We start from the raw sequence: 17,626 nt of genomic DNA on the forward strand, positions 1-17,626 counted from the left end.
TAGTTGGAACATGATTTTTGGATTGGAATATCGATGCAACTTAGGTTGAGTGGTTTTTTTTTGTTCTGGTTTCCCTGCCTTCCCTAGCAGGGCATGTTTTGCTGAAGGATCAATTGGAAAACCTGAAGGAATGTGCATGATGACAGGGTTACTACTCTGACCACTTTGGTGGACTCATTGAGTTGATAAAATCTACCGCTTTCACTATTGTTTTATGCTTTTATATTTTCTGATTAATGGAATCTTGAATCTCTTTTTAATTACTTGCATAAGGTCACACAAAGTATTAAGCCAAGGCCACAGAGAATAACTTTATAAATTCTTGCTGCTCTGAAATCTAATTAAAAACCTGCAAACTTCATCATTCATCATTTTACCATAGGAGTGTATTTCATATGGAGACAGTCTAATATCCTGCAGCAACTTCATGGCATTAAAAAAATAATTAATGGACCCTTTTAGGGCAATGTGTGTTGCTACAATGTGGAATAATACTTCAGTGTTGTAAGCGAATGGTGTGCTAGGAAACACTAATCCCTTGTGTATAGTAAGAGGAAGTATGAATATTACTTATTAATAATAATGTAAAACACCTTCACACACATGCTTTTTCCTGGGCACGTCTACCTTTTTGTAAACAACAGCGAATTTTAATTACAGAAAATTGGTGAGAAGCAAGAGGGATTTGTGTGATTAAGACGATCTGTTTATTTAAAAGTCTTCAGAAGCTGTAAGAGATGGAACTTAGCTGTATGTGAGGGATGGATGTTGTGCAATAATGCCCCTTCATTCCCCTTTCATAATAAATCTCTGCAGAGTATTCATCTGAAGGGCTGGATGCCAAAAAGAACAGGTTCGACTTGTCTGTGAGGATTTACACCACAGTGAAAGGCACAACTGCTTTTGTAGAGGTCATAGTGAAGGTCAGGGAGCCAGTACGCAACGCTGAATGGGAGCAGCCCGCAGCAATGGTGTGAGAGGTTGGACTGCCTGAAATCCCTGATTCAAACCTCATCTGAAATGTAGCAATAAGCTGGAATCCTTAAAACACACGGCTTCAAAGCGTGGAGGCTGTTTTGCAAGGAACAAACAGTCTCTTTTGTAGAAGTTTGCGTCTTGTACCCTCTGCTGAATGCGGCTCTGAGCTCAGAAAGCAGGAGTGTGCCCATTTCCTGACAATTAACATTGAAATAGCTGAGCGTGTCTAATATAAACATCCTCAAACCATTAATAATTGCCTCTGTCCAGGTAAAAAAAAAAAACCAAAAAAAACAAACAAACAAACAAAAAAAACCCACAAGGATACTGGATTTAATTATCTGAAATTTGGAGCACCTCTTTTTTTTTTACAAATAAGGTCTGAGTTTGACCGTACGGTCGCTATGTCTTTAAATAAAAGATGATGATCATTTCAAATGGCAACCGGCCATCAGTGGGGTTTAGTGCAGAGATTAATTAGTAAACTTTGGAATGCGCTACAGCAAATGCAGCTGATTGGCAATAGCATGTGGAGCAGCAACTGGTGGAAAGCTGGTGCTGCTGAGCAGCAGAGGTATTTCCAAAAAGACTTAAGGGTGCTGTGATGGGCTGTGCTTTAAATGGCACTGTGCTGATTGCATCAAACCACCGGTTCTCTGTTTGTGCAGTTTGGTAAATGCACGGATTAGAGAAATCTGGTGTGCATTTGGAAAGAAAGCAAGTTTTCTTGTGTTGTTTTGATAAGATGAGGCGCAGCCCATGAATAAGGTGATGCCCCTGAACATTAGTTTACAGGGATTGTCGTTTTACAGGTTTGCAGTGCATTTTACAGGTTTTTTTGATTAAGAAGAGAAATGTTAAATGCTAAGATAAGAATTAGTCTGAAAAGACACCAGCATGGTTGTGGACAATTCAACAGTTATTGCAGATAGCTGTTTCTTAGAATTCTAGTCCACTTATTAAAATCATACAGATTTCTAAGAATGTGTGTCTGCATGATTTATAATTGCTTACTGTCTTCCTTTTAAAGTTTTAAATGCATGATTAGAGAAATTTGGAAACTCTCTCTGTTAACTTTGTAAACTTTGTAAAGAGGTTAACTTTGTAAAGAGGTTTGATGTATTTGGTATGAGTAATGGATCCCATTATGTAAAGTCCCTAGTGGGACCATTTTCTCAATCTGTTTGGTCCGTGGGATTGGGGCCCAGATAATGAACTTAAGGTGATTTATATAATAAAAAACTAATCTTGAGCTATTACTTCGAAGCCAGATACACTTCTTAAAATCTATTCAATAATATCGTACTGGTCTTCTGATGCCCACCTTCATTTAGAAAGCGATGGTCAAACATCCGTTTAAATTGGTAAGAAAACTCGCACCAATACTGGTAGGTTTTTGCTTTGGAAATGGCTCAGAGATGTGGATTAGCCTGGTAAAATTCATCTGGCTGCCTCTAGTATTGAGCTAAAGTCTGCCCTGTGAGCTAATGGTATCACTGAAATAGTCATATAAATTTTTGATCCAAACCTAGCGGAGCTGCTTGATCTCGTAAGATGTGGATCACCGTGGCTTTGACCCAGAAAATCCTTAAGCACGTGCTTTGAAATGAAGCAAGCCTGTTTTCCTCTTGGCTTGACTCTCAGCTCTGTGACCCGGTCCTCGCTGCAGTTCAGTCCCTAGGGCCATCGTGTTTCGTGGTGGATCCATCCCAGCGATGGCACGCATTGGTGGTTGATACCTGGGTACGACCCGCTCCACTTCCCAGCTGCTGGAACGGCCCGTGCAGAGACAAGGAGTGGAGGCTGCAGTTGTGAGGGTGCTGCTTGCTCCTCTGGAGGCCTGTTTGTGCAAGCCTCTGCTTCCTAGAGCGTGGTGTTTATTGCCACAGGTAATTGCAGCGCAGCGGATGGGCTCGGTTTACGCCGTCAGGTTTAGGCTTGCTTGGCTTTGTTGGACTGGACTCGTAGGCCACGATGCAGGCGAAGGCATCGGAATGTGACTGCTCCTTTGGCTTTGCGTGCTGGGAGCTGGGGTAGTTTTCTAAGCTGAATCAGTGATGCTGAAACTGGGTCTAAGCCCCAGGTAAGTGTATGATAAAATTTTCTGATGGCAAATAAATCTATTAGCTTGACATGCCTCTAAATAATTCCCATGTACAAATGTGCACATGATTGGGGCATTACAGAGTTGTGCAAACATTCTGTGATAGTCTTTGTTTAAAACTGTTTAGCTCATGCACTGGATTATTTGCATCTGGGTGTACCTGTGTGTACATACATAGAACAGTAACCTCCATGCACACAAAGAGCATCTCATTAAAAACTGCACTATTTGAGCACTGCAACCAGCTAATTACCGAGGTGTGTTTATTTTATTCAAACTGCTGTGTGTATGTACAGTGTACGCATCCAAGTACATTGTAGAACACTGTGAATAATTAAAAGCAAACTGTAGCCCTTTACAGAAGCAAATGTAGGTACATCAAATGAAGCATTATCCTGGCCAGGCTGCTGGTTTGCTGTGACTCAACTGTTGTATGAATTATAGAATGTTCTTTGTAGCACTAGAGGGCTGCTTCTTAGTATTGGTCTAAATCTGAGATAGAAAAGGTTAAACAAAGTCTGAATTTCTTTGACTTGATAGCAAATAATCACTGCAGTTCCCTATTTGTGCTAATACCCTGGAACAGACCAGTGCAGCTGCTGGAGTAGCTGGGCTGGGGTTTAGGTGATTTCATAAGGTGAGCTGCTTTAGGCTCTGGCAGGCTTTTGTTCCATGTAGGTCTCTTGGTCAGTGCTCCCTGTCCTGGCAGTAAATGTTTCAGCCGACACAGCAACGGCTGTGAACAGGAGATGTGGGAGAAAAAAGTTGATGAAGTGTCATGTTTTAACTGTGCCCTGAGATTAATGTGAAACTGAAGGAGAAAACATGGTTTTCTCAGTCAGCTACCATTGATAAAAGTTTATGTCCGGAGCTAGGGCCAAGTTATTTAGGCTGCTGGTGATTTAAAGGGTGATTTAAATTTGTTTGTTAAAGCTTTTTTTAAAGCTTGCCATCTTTTGCTGAAAATATAATTTTACAGAGTTCTACATCTTAAACTTAATTTTCTTTTTCTTGTCAAATCTTGGACAATTGAAAACAAACCCCCAAAACCCCACCCTGGCTTATTAAGCCAAATGTGCCGTGAAAGCTTCTCGAACAGCTTGCCTTGGCACGCTGAAATTAATGTGGTTATAGTCCAGCCATGGTGGTGGTGGGGAAAATAACCTTCCAAACTGTCAGCACTTGGGCAAGGAAACACAAAAACCTATTATTATTCATATGTAGTGTAGAGTTTCTGATTTGCTCCCATTGACTCGAGCGATACGGTATCAGTTACTGCGATGGCCGTAGCGCCGGGTTTGTGTTTCACGTGATGAAGTGGAGCAGCGATGCAGATGCACAGTAGCCCAGTGTGGCTGGATGGATGGCTTCCAGGTAGATGGACACTGGGGCTGGCCAGCTTAGGAGGCAGTTTGCTGTGGTCAGCCAAAAAATCAGCTCTTGCTGGTGAGTCTGGAAGTGTTTGCGTGCGCTGAGTCAGTCTCTTTATATACCGGGGCGATGGGAGCGCTGATTAGACTGGAGAGGCTTGGCAAATCCTCCTGGTGTGCAAAAACTCGCCTCATTTTCTTTATTTAAATTAGCATCCTCCTGCTTGAGGCCTTTTGGGGAGCACATCTGAGTGAACGGCGTTTTAAGCTAACGCAGTGTTCACAATAAAGGGCAGTTTCAGAGGAGAAGGGTGTGCTTAGGGTTATTTTCCACAGGCTTCTGCCGTGGTACATGTGGAGGGACTCGGTTCTCCTGTGTCCACACATCGTCTTTTGTGAAATCTCTGCTTGAAAGATTTAATATCTTGAAATTTGCTTTATGATCAGCAATTCTTTGAACTCGCAAACAAGAAGGTGCGGATGACTTCAAATATCCATTTGAAGTCTGCTTCTGAGGAATGCTTATGTTGATTTTGACCTTAGAATGTGAAGTTTGATCTCTGTCTCAAAACTACAGTTTTCTAGCGGAAATGTAAATACAGTCTGAACTTTATAAAAAATACCTTTAAAGTGTGCTCTGTCTCTTGAAAACAGGGGCTTTATTCCAGGGATCCTGGATATTCAACTCATGGAAACCTATTTCTCTTCATAAGACCCCAGACTCAGGGGCTGATCTCTTATCAGCAAAGCTCACTTGCATGAGCTTTTGTTCAGGAGACACCAATCTTGGTGGTTTAGACTGGAATATAGGATTTTTGGTGATTTGGTAATCGTGAAACTTCATAGACTAGAGAAGGGTGAAGGGTGGAAGCTGATTGAGATGATTTAGAGTTTTATATAAGCACATAAAGCTGTAAGTTGTCTTGTTGTGTTTGAGTTTGAAAAGCACTTTTTAACTACTTTGACATTGCACTTTTATTCTCAAACATCTGCTTTAGATTGTTTGCCGTAAAAGTGTAAGAATTAATCTTGCCCTCATTTTTGTTATTGCTACCAGAAACCAAACTATTTTTATTGCTGCTTGTATAGGGATTTGGACCCTGAACTATTTTCAAAGTTTAGGAGAAAAGGAATTTGTATTTTATTTTCTTTTCTTCCCCCCTCATGCACTCTTCCCCCTCCCCAAGCTTACAGGTAAAGTTAATTAAATTATAGTTTTTAAGTGCACAAAGATGTTCGGCGTGGCTTGTAAAACTGTGTAGTAAGCTCTACTGTGCTTTATTTGGTTCAATGCTAAGAGTTTTAAGGGGATTCAAATGATAGCTTATGTTGGTTTGTTTCTCAGAGCAGCAGCTGCCCTGAGCCTGGCTAAGCATTTGCATCATCTGGTGAGAGCCTGGTACATATTTTACTGATTGGAAATGATATGTGAAATTCAAAGAAATTAAGACCTTCCTATATGATTAGTCCTTTGATTAACAAATGTTCTTAATGCTTGCTCTTGGGGCTCCCTTTTCTCTGGGACTGGAGCTTGTTTGTGTTGTTTCCCAAGCAGCAGCCAGTGGCCATGGCAAGGGATATCAGTGCAGTCCCTGATGCCCAGCACGCTGCCTTCGAGCCATGGCTTTCCCTGTTGGATATTATTAAATGTCAGGGCACTCTGCTGTGTGCCTTCATCCAGTACTTGTGCCAGAGCATACAGCGGTCTTCCCTCCTACAATGGAAGTGTTGTTTTTGAGGCAAAACTGTCTGTTGTAAGCCTATAGCAGGAAATGCTCAGGCAGCCTCTCCAGCTTGCTGGAAATGCGATGTTTGTGCTGCAGTTGCTTTCACAGCAGTCTCCTCTTTCAGAATCCGTGGCAACACTTGCCTTTTTTTTTTTTTTTTAATTTGAATACAAGTGTTTCAGCAAAAGGGTTCACAACGGAACCAGTGAACAAGATAAAACAGATGAGGCATCTTTTTATTTTGTAAACAGATAAATATGGCTTTTCAGGGACTGAGTGAAATTGCTGTGTGATTCTAACCATTTTTGCTGCCAGGCTCTATTTTCTCTGAAATTGTAGGTTTTTCATGGCAGGAACCATTCCTTTTTCTTTGTGTTAAAGATGTCTTAGATATTTCTGGTTGTGTTTCAAGGAGTTAGGAAGCTGTAGGAACTGAAACCAGGGCAAGGATAGTTCGTTCCTAGGAGGACTTTTTGCAGCTCCCTCAGGATCAGGCAAGGCTTACATAGAGGCTTCTTGGTCCTGTGAAATTCTGTGAATCCTGTCCAAAGGACTGGTAAAATTCAGGTGCCATGGGAAGTAAGTACTCACAACTTGAAAAGCTGTCATGTGTCTGTGGTTCAGACTAAAGCATCTTTTTGTTATATCCACTTAAAACATAGATGGAAACTTGCATGGAAAGAAGCTGAACCTCTCTGGAAGGACACAAGAGTAAATTTTGTGCAGATTAAAAATGCAGTTTCTTCTGCCCCAGGGAGGTGGTTTTTTTTGTTTTTTTTTGTTTTTTTTTAGTTTGAGAGAATTATTGTGCATTTTCGAAGCAGTGCCATGAAGTGTGTGTTATGTTTGCAGTGGGTCCCCTCCTGTCTTGGAATAGTTGGTTCATGTTTACTTGTGTGCCCTGCATGCAAATGGGAAAAGGCTAGAAATAAACTACTTTTACTTTAGTAATATATTTAGAAATTATATTACTTAACAGTTTTCAGTTTTCATTTAAGATGTTGTACTAAATACAGCCAAGAAATATTGTGAAGATGTGTCACATACTGCTAATGTCTGATACGTTCTTAGTTTGTTAACTTTAGTCTTCAGTTTTATAATTCACCCGTGCTGTTTTTCTATTCTCTTCATGCTTTTCCTTTCATCTGCTTTTATTGTCCTTTTCTTAATGTTTTATTCTTCTTTTTTTTTTTTTTTTTTTTTTTTTTTTTTTTTTTTTTTTTTTTTTTTTTTGTCTCTGTTGCTATAAAAACTTCCTCGCTTTCTCTTGCCAGATGATCATCAACCTTTAGGAGCCCCTCCTTAAAATCTAGCTATTCAAGGACTCTAACTTTATTTCTTCCCTTTATCAGGCAGACATAAGCCATACTGAATGTGATCTTCTGCATCTTTATCTGGGTCTAGGCTGGATGCTCAGTAAAACAGGGAATGTCTCTGACTTCCATACACACACACAGAGTTTCTCATTTTCTACAGTCTGAGGTCAGCTTTCTGTTTGGCTTTGTTATTTTAAGCAGTGTTTCTTTTTAAATCATCCATCAGACTTTGCATTCCTCAAAAACAGTGTTGTGGAGCTGTGGCTGTTAGAGAATCCCAGGAAAGAGCAGATAGTGAAGTACAGTGATGTATGATTCTTTATGAGCTGCTGTTCTTCCAACACAGCAGCTGGTTTTTACAGTTTCCACAGTTCTCCAGTTCTCTAGGAAATCCTAGATAATTTTCTTGCATAATAGAGGGATCGTATCTGTGTAACACACAGCTTTAGTTCAGTAAAGGAAGAGCACCAGTAGATTCACCTGTGCAAAGACTCAGGCAGTTGTTGCTGCTTGATGAGTGATGCTTTGTTCTCTGACCTCCACTGCTGTGTCTGTCCCTCTCTCAGTGTTCATGATACACAAAGTGGCATTTGTCATTTATTTCTGCTTCATATCCCTTGAAAAATTAGGTCTTTAATGTGTGTATTTAAAACAATGTTATACTAAAACCTGAAATCCCGTAATTAGACTGGCCATTGTTGCTAGTTGATACTGTGCTTTGTTGATGGCCAAACTGAAATGACCAAGGCTCCAGAAGTCTGGTGGTAGAGATGCAACAAAAGTTTGTTTAGTTCTGCTTAGTGCTGTATTACCAACATAGCACACTGAGGACTGGTGAAACAAACCAAACAGAACATGGGCTTTAAGCCACCTATAATAGAACATTTCTCTGAAAATAGGAAGAGCCTGTGGCTGTACCCTGAGAAGGGCCATGTAGAGCCCTGTAAAAGCCGCTGTAGGGAAAAAAAAAAATACATGAGCTGATAGTGAGGTTTGCAAATGCAACTGGCATTCCCAGGGTGTCAGAAGCCCCCCGGCAGCCAGCTCATGGCATGGCTCTTCAGTCCAGCTGAAGGTGGTCAAACAGGCACCAAGAGCAGGGTGGAGGCCCTGGGGACAGAGCAGAAGGAGCAGAAGTACTGAGCTGTGTCTGCCACAGTGGCATGCACAGAACTCATTTCTTAGGAGCTGAGACAGAGTTGGGAGCAAGATTGAGAAACCAGTGCTGAAAACCAGGAGTGGGCTTATTAGTGACACGAAAATGATGTTGTGTTGTAATTCTTCACTCCCCGAAATAACGCTGTCTTGCGTGCTGGGCTGTCCTTTGAACAGGGGTGGGGATTTTGAGGAAAGCTTGGCAGATCCTGCCAGAACTCTGGGGTCTCCGCTGAAAACGAGAGAGTGACTTGTTGCAGCAAACATGCAGACTATCCCCTGAATCCTGCCGGGCTGCAGCAGGCGGTGCTGGAGAGGACAGCCCCAAGCAGGCGCTGCGATCCATGGGCATGAGGAAAGGGCACCGGGCTTTTCTGTGAAGAGAGCGGGCACTAAATCCTGCCCTGGCTCTGAGCCAGCAGAATTGTATTTCGGCTTGTTAGATGGACACAGGCTTTCTTCTGGGAGATTAGAGAAATGGGGCTTTTTGGCAGGAGCTTCAAGATAAGTCTGGTCAGGTAATTACTTATGTCAGAAAGTTGTAAAGGAAAATTTTGGAGGCAAGTGGAAGTAATGGTGTGATTTAACCCATGTTTCTCCGTGGTTAATTGCCCAGGTACCTGTTTGTGTAACAGATCACGTATATATCTGATTGTCTTTGTTAATAGCTTCTTCAGTGCTGTTGATCTCTTGGCTTGTATCTGTCATTCCTAAAGAAAGCACATCTTTTAAATCTGTTTTGGCATTTGAAAATCAAATTAAGTTTCTGTGGAGGGAAAAAAAATGGTCTAAATTTAGGGAGATTGTTATTAGGCATCAGAAATCATCTACCACACAGAGAAGGGGGGTTGACAATCGTGTGTCTTTGATCTTGCCATTTGTGGTCAGATTTTGGTTTTGACATCAGCAGCAAATCGTAATGTTGGTTCTGTTGCTTTCTGCCAGATAATTTGGTCTTTCAGTTTCACTTCTGAGATATCCTCATAATCTTTTACTTCTCATAATCAAGTAAATACATTAGATTTACTGTTGCTTTTTCAAGAGCAAAGAGAGAACAGTTGATATTTAAGTCTTTGAAAAAGCTTCGCTGGCACAGGAATTTTAGGCCAACAAATAGAATTATACATTTTAGTTTGACATACTTTGTGTTTATTTTAAAAGGCTGTGGAAGACAGAGAGGGTAAAGGTTAAAATAATATTAACCGAGCCCTCCAAATCTATCAGTTTAATTCTCCTTTTCCTGAGTATTACTGTAGTCAAAGTAGTTAATCAGAATCAGAAAGCCACATTGGCATTGTTGACGTGGGTTTGTCAATAGTGAATTGAGAGGGTGGGAACTGGAGGGGGAAAATGAACCCACAACAACCCCAGCAACCCAGCTTCCGGCTCACACCACATCGCCAATGATATCTGCATTGATATCTGTAAGAAATTGTTAACAGAATTCAGGTTTCGGAAAGATTTCATGTTACGAGCTTAACAGTAAAATAGTTTCCAAAGACTGCTTATACTGAAAAATTCATGGCATTTGCAGTTTTGTTTTAATGTTCACTTGAAAGCATTTGGGTAATTGCTCACTCAGATGATGGTGTGTGTAAAAGGGTCTTTGTTAACCTCTCTGTCCTGCCATGTACAATGGAAGCAGCGCTGGGGATGTGTTTTAGCAGCATCGTGTCCTGGCATCCCACAGCCCTTGGTTCCTCCTTGTCTCCTTTTAGCAGATTCAGGAGAGTGACCTGACAGAGAAAAGGGTTAAATAAAAATAACGTTGCTGCAAACTGGCCTGATGAGACCTAGCGCGAGCGTCGCTATTTCTGGTCTCTGACGCGGGCTGTGGAAGTGGGGTGATAGCAGAGCTGAGTAAGTTCCTAAGCAGAGAGAAATTAAAAAAGCAAAAAGATTGGCTCCAGCAACTAGTCCAGCTGCTGCTAGTACAGAAACTTGCCGTGTCTGGACAAGTTTTACTGACCCCAGTCTCTGGCTTCTGTCTCTTGCCTGGAGATGTTTTTGTGGCGTAGCTGTTCCTCCTCTTTCCCCTACTAGTGCATTTTTGGTGTCAGTCTCCCTTCTCCTCCTCCTCGGCTCTTGAGAGATTTCTGGGAAGGCTGTCAGTTGTTTCTTTTTTGCTGCCGAGGGAAGGAGGTGAAGGAAGGCGGTGTTTTGGAGACAGGGGTAGGGAGAGAGGGGAGGACGGGAAGAAGTTTGAACGCTGCAACTTGGGCTGATATTTCTGTACTCTGAGTAAAATAACCTCTTTTCTGCTAGCAGGCAAATACTGATGTACCTGGCTACTGCCAAGAGTCCCTCCCCAAACCTGTGTGAAAGGTGCACTGATACACTATAATTTTGATGTTCAAATAGCCATGATTGTTCCTGAAAGAGTGTTGTTTTTGTTTAAAGTAAGCTTCTTGTTACTGCAAGTTCTTTGTATGTAATCCATGGCTTTTCTTTTATTAATGCCATGTTGTATCACAATCTGAAACCAAAACTGGCCACTGCTTTTGTTTCTTTTTCAGCCGAGAGTTGTCTCAAACAGTCGATCAGCCAGTCAGTTTTGCTTCTAATACAAAGACATTATTCAACCCTCCTCCCAATTTAATCCTGTATGTCTCTCATCTGAGCCCATACAGCACATGAATAGAATGTCAGTTGCTCACAAATCCATTGCTGTGCAGGCTTTTATATAAACAAAGTCCTAAGGATAAGCAAATGCCTTCCTTCTAATTAGCAGCATGTTTTGTGGTTCCATACATTCCAATATGTAATAGACAGCTCCGGTGCCTAAAATAATCCCAGGGAAAACACTGGTAAGCTGTGGAGATTGGGGTGGGAGGGAGAGGAGGCAGGAAAAAGTGTTGTCTGTGTTCTTGGAAGATTTTTCTGTCTTCATTTGGATGCTGTCAGCTTCTTTTACACAAACATTACGGCATCCAAGGAGAATTAGAAACACTTACCCATGACCACATCAGATTTTAGGTTTGTCAGGAGAAAGCAATGCAGAAGCAGGACCTTGGTCCCGCTGCTTTCATTTTGGTTTCAGCATGCTGATAAATGCCTCCTAATGCTCAAAAGAGGTAAGACTGACTGTCTAGGTGGAATACAGGAAATTTAGAAGTCTTACCTCATAGATTAGAAATGGGCTTTGAATCTGTAAAAGTGCTGTGTAAGACCGAAGTAACAGTTATTGTCTGTTGTGGTGTCTCTAAAGTTACACAGCAGCTTCCCTTTTATTACCAGTCTGTTATGAAGTGGTTAGGCACCACTTGGGACAGAGAGACAAAAGTGGGATGCTTCTGGTCAAATGGCTTTTAACTGAGATAATAGTGGTCAAATTGAACATTTTAACTCCAACAAGGTTTTTGTTTTTTTGTGAGTCAGCTTATCCCAACATCAGTTGAAATAGGAAAGGCAATGGTTTTGGTTTGCATCCCAGCCTTTTGCACCAGTCTGGGCCATACCCAGTTCTGGGACCGCACTAACCTGTGCAGGACTAAACAATTTGTAAGTCTGTAAGCTCAGGAGCCTAAAGGGCAGACAGCCATAGGACAGGAACAGCAGCTGATCATGGGGCTTTTTACCCGTTGCGAAGTGGAATGCAATCCCCATTGCCAAAGCCCCTCAGCTGAAGTTGTGATTTTGGGAAATGAAAACAAATGAGCTGTCTCATACAGCTGCACAATCTCCTTAAGGTGCAGATCTGCTGGCTGCACACAAATCAGTGCAGTTGTTTTGCCTTGTAAAAGTCCATCCTGGTTTCTAATACTTGCGCCTTGGGAGGTGAGAAAGACGTAGGAGAGAGTCAATCTGATGAAGCAGAAATGAGCTGCCAGTACTGGCAGTATACGTGCCAGTATGTATAGGTGAAGGTAGTTAACTACTGCTACAACTTACTTAGAGGATGTGCCTGTACCTCTGTGATCTGAGATCTGTAAGTCTAGATTGGATGCCTTTCAAAAGAAGATGTTTTGGCTGAACGGCCAGTCCTTGGGCTTCATACAGGAACACAAAATGTCCTGGCCTGTGCAGGACATGATGTCAGACCAGCTCAAGGGGGGACAGTTTCTATAATTTAGCTCCTCTTCTGACATTCTGCTGTTCTTTAGGCCACCACAGTGAGTTGGTGATGCAATTCCACATTGAGAAGTCCTTCCCCATGACCCCTGTGCTCCCCTGGGGGGCTGACCAGTCAACCTTCCCACCACTCATGGGCAGCTCCCTTACAGTTCCTGCTTGGTCATCTGAGAGATAATGACCATCATGATCCTCTGTGACCTCAGGCACCTTGGGAACCCCACAAAGAGGGGAAGACAAATGAAACATTTTCATCCTGTCCTGCCAGGAGCTTCCAGAGGTGGACATCTCTAGCAGCATCAGTGGTGGTGAGGAAGGAGGACAGTGATGAGCCCAGTCCATGTGTTGGGAGCCTTCCTATGTTCTCTTGGCCAGTGCTGGCAGAAGTTGCTCTCATTAACAAAGTGTCAGGAGGGCACCAGTGGCAACTCTGCTGACAGTGAGCAGCTGTTGTGGTGGTGTCCTCAAGGGATGGGGTGCTTGCAACCTGAGATTCTCCCTTTTTCTGCACAGGAGTAATTTCCCAAAGTACTTAACCATAGTTTTGATCTTTGCCCAAAATCGAAATTTATCTTCGGTTGCTGTAACAAAATTTGGATTTGGAAAGAGTGAGACTTCACTCACTCAGGTGAGGTTGTACACATGTAAAACATTGATATGACTTTCCATTTGGTTTGGTTAGACACAAAGATGTTGCTAAAAATTCAAATCTAAGTCTTATTTAAGCTCTTGCAATGGGTGTAAGAGGCCCACATAAATGTAGCTACAAAGTACTATATTTTAATAAACTTGGATAGATTGTAAATTGACAACTTCTAGGAAAGCAGAAACCCCTGTTTTTATGTCCTAAAATATAATGAAGTGGGATTAAAGTCGAATTTTTAACCTTTCTTTTCCTACTTTTTAAAAATATGTGATAGCCTTCTTTTAATGTTGCAGCAATAGTTTGTAGCACAGAAATAAACGTGCTGACCATGAGAGCTAGAGTGGTGCATGGCAGACTGGAGAACTTCCTTCACATCTCATCTCCAGGACACTGCCCCTGTACCAGTGTCAGCAGCAGTGTCTCCAGTCCCTCAGACAGGGCAGAAAAAGCCTAAAGCTGTCTGTTTTCATCACACACACGGGGCTGTTTCAATGGAAAACTTGAGCCGGTGATATTTCCGTAGAGATCGGCTTAGATCCACGAGAACGCTTCTCAAGGACTTACGTCTTCAGTTTTCTTAGCTATTTTCTGCAACTCCCTAAACAAAAATATCCCTGCTCCAAATTCAGAAAGGTCACTGTCTTCAACCACAAATTTAATTAACAGCTTTCCCCTTCTACAGCCTTTTTCATTCCCCTCTCTAGTTAATTTTAACCCAGTGTCCCACATCAGGAGCCTGTATTTTCCACTTGAGGGAGCAGATGCTCAAAGGAGCGGCCCCGGGGAAGCTCAGCTCAGTCAGTGATCACCAGTGGGAGCCAGGGTTCTACATGGCATTAAACCATGGAAAGCTTCCCATCTCCTGTTTCAGACAAAATGTCTACAAAAACAATACTGCTGCTTTGCTAAATTCCTGCATTCTGCAGATGGGAAGCTCAATTTCTACAGGGAAAGCCAGGCTGTTTTGGGGCAGCCCACGGTGCTCTGTCTTTTTGCTGCTGCTGCTAATTTTTGTGAGCACCATAGAATAGAGTAGAAAATTGAAACTGTGTGAAAGATCAACAGATCAGTGTAGAATGTCACGCAGCAACATCTGTTAACTTTGGCTCTATCTCATATCCTCCTGACCCCCTCCTTCCCAGGCACAGGTCTCCTGTTTTGTGAGAGCTCCGAGTGATAAGGACTTGGAGGAGAGGGGTGTGGAAATGTCTCGCTGTTTCTCAGTGGTCTGAAGGGCTTGCAAAAGTACCATCTGGAGTGAAAGCTCGATGTTTGTGTGCTTCTATATTTTTAGTTATGAAACAAATGGGAATTTGCTGAATGAATTAATTGTGTTGCTCTGTGAAAGTCTGTCTTGAGAGCCATTCTGTATGGGAGCTTACAAAGCCTGTGGAGAGAAAGTGGCTTCCCTTACTAATTAAGGCTTTCAGGAAATCATTGATTACAGAATCAAGTGGGGTTGTTCAGAGACATTTGTTTGATAGTACTTCAGATAAATGAAATTGGTGCCTAATAATAATTTTGCTAGTGACACTGGAAGCAGCTGTACTCTTTAACGGTAAACTTGCCCTGAATGAAGCTTCTTCCCCCTTCCTTCTTGTTCAGACAATTATAGCTAATGAAGCATCACTTCCAATCTGTAGGTCCCAGTAAAAAAATGTAAATCATGAAAAAGTGAGGGATATAGTGAACAGTACGTTTGTAGTGGGAGGATGTTTGTCTGGACCAAGTTATTGCTTGCTCTCATGTTGCATATAAAAAGAGTCAAAACAAAACCTTGACCCATATGTAGAAATATTTGACTACTTTTTTTTTTTTTTTCTCAACAGGGTCAGCATATTTCATTAGCTCCCATTCAGAAGTTAGAGGAAACTTTGTATGAGTATCAGCCTCTGCAAGTGGAGACATACGGACCACAAGTTCCAGAGCCTGAAATGTTGGGAAGGCTGGGGTAAGTAAATCAGCACATTTTCATTCCCATTTCATGGCATTATAGCTGGGATTGTTACCATCTTCAGATTGCCAGGGATGGTTTTTTTCTTTCCCTTTTTTTTTTCAGGGATCTTAACGAAACATTAGACTTCCTGCCCAACCAACATTTTGTTTGGGTGGATAAGCTGCAATTTTTGGTCCTCTTGCCTTTATAGATCTATTGAGAGCTGGACTGGATTGCATTAGTGTTTTTAAGGTTGTCCTTGGCAGTCGTAGTGAAGTAGCTGTTCATTTTCAGTTGCACGGTATTAAAAAATAAATAAATAAAAATCTGGGGCTTAATTTACCCAGCTGTAAGCCAGTAAAAATATTAAAGTTGGGCTCTTTGCCATGGAAAAGGGTAGATTTACTTGTCGGCTGCTGTCTACAGTCAAACTGTGTTTGTGAGAAATGAAGCACAGAGCTTAACTTTGTCAAAAAATATAATGCAGGGCTGGTCCAGCAGCTTGGCGGCATCGTGGTGTGCAGCCATGTGTGGGAGGGAGCTTGGGAGCCTTCTGTGCCTGGGTAAGGCAGGTTAGGAAGTCCAAAAGTGATGTGTCTGCTCTCTAGAGACGTGTTCATAGCTGAAATGCCACCTGAAAACTGCAGCTGCTGGGGGAGTGTCACCCAGCTCATCACAGGCTGACCCCCAGGTCATCAGCGCTTCCAGTGCGTGGAAAACTGCATGGCAGGAAGAATGTGCAGGCTGGCAAAGGCAAAAAAAAAAGAGTTTAAAACATAACAGTTTGTGTTTGGCTGTGCAATCTGGGAAAACTGAAGCCACAAAGTAGCGGACGACTAAGTTGGGGCAATTTAGTGTGCAGTTTTGGAGACCACTGAAATCCAAACAGGAATCCCATCTAGTTCACTGGCATGGGAGAAGTTTTCTCATCCAGGAAATGACAGAGGTAGATGGACTTAGGTAAATAAGGAATCTAATGGTGCTTCAGAAAACTGAAGGCTGTCTGGAATTGAGGCTGTCTCCGTTTTTACTGTTTCTGTGTCCTCCTGATGCCTGTAATTTTTATTATCTGGTATCAAGCTTCTGCAACCGAGCATTAATTAGGAGTTCAAACTTGGGCAGAGCCTGGTTCAGCCTTCGCCACCTGTTTGGATGGAGCACAGCTGTGAGAGACCTCCAGCGTGAGGGGAGCTTGGAGGGGGCCCCTCAGCCTCATCACAAACAAGCAAAAGATGCTTTCTGCAGGGAGGATTCCCTTTGCCCGTGCCCCGTGAATGCTGGTGTCCAAATGCACCAGGAACCCTGTCATCTCTGTCCATTGCATTTAGTGGCACCGCTTTGGAGGCAGCCCAACGCTTTGCAGAACAAAGCCCTTTGAGCCCCGCGGCGTGTGCGTGGGAGCGTGCTCAGAGCGGGCTTTGCGAACAGTGCCACAGTCTTTTCTTGGAGACCCTTTTAAAAGTGGCTTTTTCCTCCTGCGAGCAGGAGCAGCCAGGCTTGTTGGGCTTGGCTCTGGAGGTGATGGAGGAGCTCAGGGGTGCGGGGTGGCTGCGGCGGCTCACGGCTGGCCGGGTTGGTGGTGCCCACCAGAAGAGTTCTTCTGAGTCCCCAGGCTGTTTGCCATTCCAAAACAAATACATCGGTGCTGTGGGTTCCCAGCCAGTACAGCTCTAACCCTATTCCACGGGGTGCCTGAAATACCTTAAACCGTGCAGGGCTCTTGGTTTATATATTTGTGTTTCTGTGTTTATATGAACTCATGCGCATTTCCTGTTGATGATGAATGCTTAACTAATGTGCCTCTGTCCCTGCTTTGGGGCTTTTCAGGCAGCTGCATACAGCTGCCTGGGTGAGGCAGAAGAGCTGGGCACCATGGAAATCTCTCCAGCTAAAGATTTTTAGTTTCCTGTTCATTTGCACTTATAAAAGACCAGGCTGGACGGGGCTTTGAGCCACCTGGCCTAGTGGGTGGCATCACTACCCGTAGCAGGGGGGTCGCAGCTACTTCATCTTTAAGGTCCCTTCCAACCCAGCCCATTCTATGATTGCATTTAGTTGTTTTTATTATTACTATTTTAATTCTAGTTTCCCCTCTTTTCATTTTCCTGTTAATAACTTTGTAGCTTGACATTTATTGCTGCTCAATCGTTCCCTCAAATGTGCAGGCTGTGATCTGAGTTGCTGGAGCCAAAACTCTTGCAAAGGCAATTGTCAGCTTGGTGACTTTGAGTTTACTTCAGGCAGCATAATTTATTGATTTTTTTTTTCTTAAAGATACATTTTATATTCAAAACACTCAGTAGAATGAGTTTTTTGAATATTC

At 42.6% G+C, this 17,626-nt stretch overlaps 1 protein-coding gene across 6 annotated transcripts in view; it reads left to right on the forward strand.

Annotated features, from left to right (window-relative positions):
• MNAT1 (MNAT1 component of CDK activating kinase) overlaps positions 1–17,626 on the forward strand; it is a 116,502-nt gene that overhangs the window by 67,156 nt on the left and 31,720 nt on the right. For 4 of the 6 annotated variants that reach the window (XM_040067468.2, XM_040067472.2, XM_040067471.2 and 1 more), the window contains exon 7: positions 15,197–15,318. In XM_040067468.2, coding sequence (XP_039923402.1) covers positions 15,197–15,318 — 122 coding nt within the window. Of the gene's footprint in view, positions 1–15,196; positions 15,319–15,393; positions 16,046–17,626 lie in introns of those variants that run through there. The other 2 variants (XM_040067469.2, XM_040067470.2) reach the window with 2 other exon arrangements.

This window comes from Hirundo rustica, chromosome 6, assembly GCF_015227805.2.
Source record: "Hirundo rustica isolate bHirRus1 chromosome 6, bHirRus1.pri.v3, whole genome shotgun sequence".
Classification (NCBI taxonomy): Eukaryota; Metazoa; Chordata; class Aves; order Passeriformes; family Hirundinidae; genus Hirundo; species Hirundo rustica.